Source organism: Lissotriton vulgaris, chromosome 10, assembly GCF_964263255.1.
Source record: "Lissotriton vulgaris chromosome 10, aLisVul1.2, whole genome shotgun sequence".
Taxonomy (NCBI): domain Eukaryota; kingdom Metazoa; phylum Chordata; class Amphibia; order Caudata; family Salamandridae; genus Lissotriton; species Lissotriton vulgaris.
In genome coordinates this window covers 125,686,773-125,696,070 of record NC_141698.1, presented here as the reverse complement: position 1 = coordinate 125,696,070, position 9,298 = coordinate 125,686,773, and the positions used below count along the sequence as shown (strand labels likewise).

At 39.8% G+C, this 9,298-nt stretch overlaps 1 protein-coding gene across 1 annotated transcript in view; it reads right to left on the bottom strand.

Moving 5' to 3' along the window:
* LOC147684823 (cytochrome P450 3A21-like) overlaps positions 1-9,298 on the bottom strand; it is a 247,971-nt gene that overhangs the window by 182,497 nt on the left and 56,176 nt on the right. The window contains exon 4 of the mRNA XM_086940696.1: positions 1,068-1,167. Coding sequence (XP_086796822.1) covers positions 1,068-1,167 — 100 coding nt within the window. The remainder of the gene's footprint in view (positions 1-1,067; positions 1,168-9,298) is intronic.

Here is a 9,298-nt window from a genome sequence, read left to right as displayed (position 1 = left end):
CCTTGGGATTACCAAGGTTTAACGCAAATGCTATAAAAATCGCCGCAAAGCATGAATATCGCTGAAAAGTCAGCGATATTCATGCATTACCGAGCTAATGCTCTTAGCCATGCTATCCACCTCCCAATGGATAACATGGCTAAGAACTGCTCAGGGCAGGTGTTAGCTTTTGGAGATATTTGCGCTTAGCGCGAATATCTCCAAAAGTTGGTAATAGGAGATAGCGATGTTAGCAACTGTTTTCAGTCGCTAACATCTTGGCACGCCCACTTTGCATGTCATTAGTGATAAATATCACTGACATGCAAAGCGGGGCCCAAGATGGTCGCTATCTCCTACTAGCTGTCGCTAACTGGTGTTAGCGACAGCTAGGTAATAGGGAGATAATTTTATCTCCGCTTTCTTGGCTTTTAAAGCCAAAAAAGCGGAGATAAACCCCCTTGATAATATGCCCCCTAGTTCTGTGAATCGGGACCATAGGGCTTATTTCCTGGAATGCAGCCCCAGGTTGAACAGTGCGCCAATGACGGGCCGGGTGCTGGAAGAATGAGGGTTAGATCTCATATTTCCCAATCAAGCAAAACTTCCAAGCAGGAAGGCGTAATAGAGGGTTCCAGGGGACCTTGATTCAACTGATGATCTATGCATTCCTGTGTGATATGAGAGTCTCAGGGGGACCTCACCACATTCTGCAGGGGGACCTATCATTTTACGTTATTGCTCTGCATCCCAGTGTCACTTCCCTTCAAGGAGCCTCTCCAGTTGTCATGTATTATGTTGGTGACAGTATAATGCACTGCATACCACTCTAGCAAATACACAAATACAAGCCTAAATATTATAAAACTTTGGCATTTTCAAAGCACCTTGGTGACCTTGGGTGTTTGCAAGTCACCCTATACTTTTCACCCACTCTCTCACAGCAGAGATATGTGAAACTAGAAGTCTAAAACAAAGATTATGACTGCAAATAGAAGAATAAATGGTCCCGCCCTTTGAACCCATGCTTGGTATAAATGCAATAACCTGCCCACTTGGGTTAGATGTGCACCTTTTTATAAACATACCCGCCTGTTTGTGAAGTGGGTGTAGCACTCTTTCACAAGGACGCTTTTCACTATGATGGGGTCCATTACGGCAAGTAGTGGGGTCCGCCCATCAAATATCCTGTAGGACAAAAAGAACCATATCTGTAAACTCACTGAAGCCCGCAGCACAGCAGAACAGACTTTGGTGATACAGTGATACAGTCATAGGGCGAGGGTTACAACCTGTCCACTGATTCGCAGAACTTTCTAAACGTTCCATGTGCTCTCTGTCCTCCAGTGTCCCAGTAGAAACAACTGAAGAGGATCAATAGGAAACGTTGACGTCATTGCTCCGTTTAAAGCAGTATTTACAAATATAGCAGACAGCCCAGCAAGTAGTGGTCCGTGCTTAGGCAGGGACAAATGCTAACCTTAAAACTTCTGTCGTCAGGAAGGAGTAAGAGCAAAGAATGCAGAGAGTTACATAAGGAGTAAAGTAGACTGAGAAGTGCCTTCCGAAAGAAACAAGAACATTGTTAGAAAAAGCGGGAAAATAATCAATTTATCACCAATGCAATTGCCATTTCAAGTATGTTCAAGTATATAGATGTCTTACTATTCCTATAGATCTTGTTTCCAGCATTTAGCCTATTCTTATGTGATCACAATTTTGGAATGTTAGGGACCTGTGTTACAAGGTGCGATTTGCGTAGAATCACATGATTAATCAGGTGGGATATCTGGGATTACATCCCAAGTCTTCCCTAGGTACAGTCACATTTTAGCGGAGATTCACAAACTGAAAGTCTAGCCAGTCCTAGGCACATGCTAACAGCTTAGGTAAAAGTCTACAGGGCATATTAACAGGGGCTTTATCTCCGCTTTTTTGGCTTTAAAAGCCAAAGAAGCTGAGATAAAAATATCGCCCTATCAACAACAGGGTGCCAACATGCATAATCGCATGTTAGCACCCTTTTTCAGTACGCTTCCCTTTGCATCTCTAATGAGATGCAAAGTGGGCGTTCCAGTGCAAAATATTAGGAGAAATGTCGCTAAGCGACATTTCTCCTATTATCAAGCTTCACGCTACCCCTGTTAGAGACAAAAAATGCAGCGCTAACCCCGGTTAACGGTGCTTTTTTATGTCTGCTAATTTTCAGACTTAGCCATGTAATCTAATGGGAGGTGCAATACATGGCTAAGTCCACCATGGGCTATCAAAAAGGATATCCCTATTCTTGTCGTTTTATTGCTGCATTACCAGCGATAACTTCCCAAAATGCCGCTATCGCTGGATTTTTTATCGCCTAGGCGGTTAGCGTTGTTAATAACACGATAACCAGGTGATATTATCCACAAATAGCGGACGTTAAAAAAATTAACGCTAAGCGCCCTTAGCGTTAATTTTCCCTATTCCCTGTTAATATGCCCCTACATTTCTCTTGATCCACAATGTCCTGAAGTGAGTTTTAGGTGAACTACAATATTCATAAAAGTGTTTGATCTTTTCTTGCAACTGTCTCTCTCAAACTTCCCCAGCCATGGAGCTCATACATTTCAAATTTGAATTCACCAGATCCTTATTTTGCTTCGAGCAGGTTACTAAGAGAAAGTCAGCAAGCCTATTTACTCTGTAATGCCCTATTTAGTTTCATTCGGTTAGCATTTTGTGTTCAATCTGAGATTACTTTTCCTCCTCAGATGCTGTTCAGCATCTGAAACTATCTTTGATGATCCTCTACTATCCCCATTACCTTCAGATGCGTAGTACTCATTAGGTTTACATCCTTTTTTGTAGGGAATGTTTCTAGTACTGGCAGTATTCAACAGATGCAAAGGAAGCACTCAAGGCAAATCTATTAGGTTTCATTTGATCCTTCCACAGTTGTCTGAGAGGTACAATAATAAGGTTAACATTTTGTTGCCTTGTTTCAAACTGGGTGGCTACACTGAACAGAAGAGTAGGCATTTGTTGATTTCTACCAATTAATAGCTATCATATCCAAATACAGATGTCACTATTTCACATTCACTGGAATGTACCTGATACAATGACAATTTAACTCCTTCCAAGTGTCGGTCTGATGTAGTTCCCTCCCTGAAGACCCATCTTCTTTCTAAGTATCACTGATCGCTGGATTCTAGCAATCTTTCTTTTAGTGGGTTTTGTTCTTCTTTTAACAATGCTGCAAGTATCCTTTTCTCATTTCCTAAGTGGGACAAATTCCCCAATTATTCAGAGTGTGTTTAAATCCTTTCATACAAAACTTGACCCTCCTTGGTCCTTATGTTTTGAGTTCCTGCCTTAACATCAGTCAATCCATTTCAGTGGCTTCTGGTGGCACCTAGTTGCCCTCCAATGGCCTATTGTACTCATTATAACAAGTCCTATTCTGGCCTGAGCCTTATTCCAACAAAGGGGATAACATTATGGTTTGAGTTTATTACAATGACCTCAGAGTTTTAATCTACTTTTAACTATGCTTCCAGCCACCAGAGGGGAGACCTTCAAAACCTTTGGCTGCATGAATGCTTAGTTAGCAGGCCTATGTTTGAATACTGAGTTCAGTGACCATGTTTCTTGGAACCTGATGATCAAAGAGTCTTTGACAACATTTTGGCAATCGGGATTTTACATTCCACTTGATGCACTGGTGATGTTTCAAGATCTGACTGTTAGGATGTTCTGTGCATTTATGAATTGACTCGCGCAGCCAGTGTGCTGCAATTAATATGGCAGTCTGCTTCTCCTTCCTCTAATGGGATTGCAATGTTCACACAGCTCATGGAAGCATGGGATCACCCTGCCTCGCACATCAACCATTTCAAGAGGAACATATATTAGCCTTTGTAATTGTTTCCATCTGCATGAGATCTGATGCTCTAAATTTGGGCATTTGTTGCATCAATGGGTGGTAGGGATTGAGATTCAGTCGTTACCTAGCGTCCTGTGAGCGATCTGGATTTCTAATTATCAGCTGAACTGCTAGACTCATCCGGCCACGTTTATGATATCGTATCCTCTAAGGGAGTGGTAATGCTGTAAATCTCTGACATAATGCAAGCATTAATAACCACACAAAATGCAGTTTACACATTGTGGGCCTTATTTATGAGGCTGCGAGTCACTTTTACGTGTAACAAATGTGCCTTGTTGCACCATATTTACAAAGTGACGCATCTAGGTAGATGCGTCACTTTGTAAACTCCTGCACCACATTATACCTGCGCCAGATAAAATAGATGCAGGGGGGGTTCTGGGGCAAGAAAGGGTCAAAGAAGTGACACCGCGAAATCTATAAGATTTCAGTACGCCACTTCTAGGACACAAATGTGTCAATATCTTAAACCTGCCTCACAGCAGGCGTAAGACTGACGCAGGCCCTTTCAGATGGGGCTTGCCCCATGTGAAAAGACACATTGCTGGAGTTGCGTCACGTTTGTGACACACTCCAGCAATGCGTCACTTTTGTGCCATACAGATACGTCAGAAATACTGACGTATCTGTAGCTCTGTGCGACATGATGTGTCATATTGTAAATATGACGCATCAATCATGTCGCACTGAGGGCGCACTGAGAAGTAAGGCATTGCTGCTTTCACGCAGCGATGTGTCACTTCTCATAAATGAGGCCCTGCATTTCTAGTCTTGGGATCTGAACTAAATGTACCAGGATATATTCTCTATTACAATCCTTTGGTTTATGGTTTGCCTCCAATATTTACTACCTTAAAGTCCTAATTTGCTGAATAAGTACCTTACAAATGGTGAACCATAATTTTCAGTATGCTACAAAGGGGTTTCAAGAAAAAGGGTCAATACCTGGTGTTGATTTATTTTTCAATTTCCTAAGTATGAATTAGGTGAGGGAAAACCAACCTTTAAAGATCACCTCATTCCAACTTAAGTTCCCCTCAACTATTGGACCCGGGTGCATAAGATACATGTACCAAAATATAACTCCATCAAATGCGTTGTCAGAAGCTGAATATTCTTAGTTGATGAAAATGTTGACCTTCTTCCTCACAGGTAGTCCTTAAGCAAGCAGCAGAGACATTTGCTTTGGGCTAATAAAGGCCATCAATGATAATAATCAGGCAAAAATGTTAACAAATGTTTTTAATTCTTCAGTAAAGTTAGGGTTTCCTGCCTCCTGGGCCTGCTCCATCATTATACCTTTATTCAAGAAAGGGAAGAGAGGTGACCCAAGTTGTTACAGGCCCATTTCTTTAATTGACCCCTCTGTTAACCCCTTGCCTGCGGCCGGAATTCCGCACCTGTGCTGGACAATCCGATCGCGGGCGTGGTTATGACGGCTCCCGGCCGTCATCAGCACAGGAGAACTGTAACGCATGACAGACGGGAGCCGTCATCAGCACTCAAGGGGTTAAAATTTTAGGTAAGGTAATACTGGTAAATATCTCAGAGTGGGTGAATGACAACAATATTCTAACCAATTTCCAATATGGCTTTAGGCCTGGTAGAAGTACGATAGACCAGTGCCAAAATTTATATTTGTTAATTAATAAATATACAGTGGCGCCCAAGGGTTCCTTGTATTTAGCCTTCATGGACTTATCAACTGCGTTTGATTTGGTAAACAGATCAAAACTGTGGATTGCCATTCCTCACAATGGACTGCCACCTCTGCCACTTTAGGCCTTGTTGCTCTCCATGGAGTGTTGGGTCGAAGGCTGTAAAGTCTTTTGCTTTAAGGAGGCATTCCTATTGAGAACTTACTTTGAGCAGTACACTCACTCTCAGTCTCCTGGGAGTACTCACAATGTTACCATAATATTCACTTGTGAGTAATATGGAAACACTTCTGTCTCCAACCTAATTGGTTTTCTACCGCAGTCAATCAGCTTCAGGTATTTTTGCTTTAAATATTCTAATCCATACATGCAATAACACCTAACGAAGAACTTACTTATTATTCCATATATCTACAAGAGGTATTAGCTGAAGTTTCTATATTTTCAAGGAGTGCTCTTGTTATAGTTTCCGCTGAGTAACAGTTCACATCTCAGGCAAACAGAAGATCTGGCAAAGTGAACATATGTAACATATTGAGAATTTACACTATTCCAGAGAGTGCAGAAGGCACAGGTATAGTCTTCTTCCTCAAAATGTATATTCCTTAGTAGTACATCTCAAAATTCTTAATTTACAACTAGCTCATAGTGTAGGTCTCAGGCTTTCAACAGCAAACTCTTAAGCCTGACCTCGTTGTATTATAGGCCTCTTTCTGCAATATTCTGACCTCATGAGAATCTTGTCAGTTGGTAAACAAAGAAAACAAATGTTATGCTCAGGACAGAAAGTCTTCTTTACAAAGTATGTGGTTAGAGCAATAGCTGCTCATCTAAAGGAGTTTCTTGCACTAAGACCTGCTTTTAGATCCATGAATGCTTGTGATGGCATGGTTCATCCTGTTTGTTCAAGATTATTTTTAAAGACAAATCAATATCTTTTGATTCTCCTAGTGAGATAAACAGTTCACAAAGCAGAGAAGATGGACCTTGTGAACCTAGAATTTACTGTTTTATTTATATGGTGTCTACTTCATCATTTTGTATGCTGAATTATTGTAGCTAATTTGTCTCCATTCCTTTTTTCATTATATCATTCTTGCCTGTTTTTACGGGAGGGTTGTGTGTTACCGGCATGTATCCCTGTCCTATATGTTGCTATTCAGTCCATTTACATATCCCCAATGACACTTAGATGAAGTTTCTTTCTAGTTGGTAAGTGTTCTCATTTTCCTCACTGAAATGTGGGTGTTGTCTTCAGTGTGAATGTTAGTTTCCTTCTCCATTTTCTCTTCTCATATAAGGTTTCGGAGGCCTATTCTTCAGATGTATGCCATCTCTGTGTTTAACCACCTCACAATTTCACTGCAGTTTTCCATTTCTTTCTTCATATCATGGTTAAAACTTCTTTACTTTTTAACATCTCCTCTGCTCCCATCACAGTAGGTTTTCTTTTCTTTCTTTTCTCTTCTTCCTCCTGATTGTTTTCTATCTTTGTACCAAAATCTTATAAATTATTTTGCCTTTCTGTATGATTCCATCAAAGATTGTATGTTTTTTGTTTCAGCAATTTTTACAGTCCACTTTTTATCTGGTACATATCCTTGTAAATTTATGCAGACATGACAAGCAACCTTCAAATTATTTCCTGGAAAATTAAAGATTTAGAGAATCCTATAAAAAAACACAAAGGGTTCTCACGCATCTTTCTATGTTAAAATGTCAAGTTGCCTTAACTCTCTTAAAAATGTTAGATAGGACTTGTTTTTTGATCTCCAGCACAGAACCATAAGAATAGGGTTATTACCTTATTGCACAAATCTCTCAATTTGAGTATTAAAAGGGAGGTGATAGGCGAGATGGGAAGAAGGCTTTTCCTCCCACGCACCATTAATAATATACAGTTAACAAATTTCAATTTTAAATGTTTATGTCCCCTCCGGTGTGCATGTTTATTTTTGGGAGCAGTTCTCCATCAGGCTTATACAATTTTCTGATGCCAGTTTTATTGTTGGAGGAGACTGTAATCAACTTGTGAATGCTTTTTTAGATAGAAGTTCCACAGTTAAATATGAAAATGCAAAATGTTTTTAAAAAATGAATACTTTCTAGAAGGTTTATTGATGCTTGGAGAGATTTTATTCTAGATAAAATGGAAAATACTTTCTACTTTCCTGTTCACCATTCCAAATCTAGAATTGATCATGTTTTTTTTACCCTCAGCCTGCTTAGCTCAGTCATCCAAGTAGATATAGGGCCCATTTTAGTTTCAGACCATGCACCAGTTAGTGTTGATTTGGATTTATCAAAGGATGTCTCCTGTTACAACAATAATATTAGTTTGTTACATGATAACAATTTTGTGGAGAAGTTGAAACAGTTTCTAAATGACTTTCTGACACCAATATCAGTTCAAATAACAGTTTCAGCTTTGTGTGTGATGCTTTTAAAGCTACTGTCCGAGGATTTATTGTTGAATATGTTGCAGTTAGAAAACAGAAGGCACAAAGAATCCTCCATCCTGTTGAATTCTTTAAAAAAAACTTGAGCATGAATATTACACCCACAAACATGAAACCACTCTTAAATGTCTCATTCAGGCAAAATTGGATTATAACAAAAAGTCTATGGAAAATTCACCTGGCATTTAATTCAAAATTAATACAAATTACTATGGAGGTTGCAGTAAAGAGACTAAACTCTTGGCCAACTATTTGAAAGTACAGAAGGAAACGTCAAAAATGCATATTATTAAGGATCAATCAATCTGCGAATTTTAAGAGCACTACTCACCCGTAAGGGTCTCAAGGCACTGAAGGGTGCGGGGGTGGGGGTCAGCAGTGCTGTTCAACCAAAGAGTCAGGTCTTGAGAGCCATGCTGATGGTGTTTAGGGAAGGGTTGCGTCTGATTTCTATTGGGAGCGTGTTCCAGGTCTTGGCAGAGATGTAGTAGAAGGTTCTTACTCCTGCTTTGGCTCTGTGGATGCGTAGGGTTTTTGGCAAGGGTGAGGTTGACTGATCGGAGGTTTCTTTTGGGCACGCTGGGGGTGACTCTGTTGTTGAGGTATTTGGGCCAGGTATTGTGTAGGCATTTGTAGGCGTGGGTGAGGATTTTGAAAGTGACTCTCTTCTCCACGATCACTTGAGTAACAGTCACTATAGAGATTCTGTAATTTCTGGTAGTTTTAGCAGTATTATCAACAGTTATATACATTGGAGCACACTCTCTCAGAGGACTAATTGGATATTTTTTCAATTCTATTCCAAGACGTCCGAATCAACTTGTTGACCGTACCTCCCTAGACACTGACAACACTGTACCTAAGATAAAAGCAGCCAAAGCCAAATTACCCAAGGATAAAGCTCCTGGTCCAGATTGTTTTTTGCTGGAATTATAATCACATTTCACACATTTTAATACTGCCTTTATTATCATTATGCCAATTTGTTTTTCAAAGAAAGAAGTCTGTGGTTTCTTTGTGAAAGTAATGATCTGCTTTATTCAGAAAAAGATAAAGGTTTAACCACAATTTAGCAATTAAAGGTCTATTTCTCTAATTAACTTCAACTTCAAGATTTTTGTGAAGATTTTAGCTCTATGCATTGATAACTTTATTCCGGGCTTGATTGATATAGAACAGTCAAGTTTTGTAAAAGGTAAGTTTATTACCAATAATTTTCAGACATATCAAGATATTATTCATCTTGCTTCATAAAGTACTTTTCCTATTGCAGC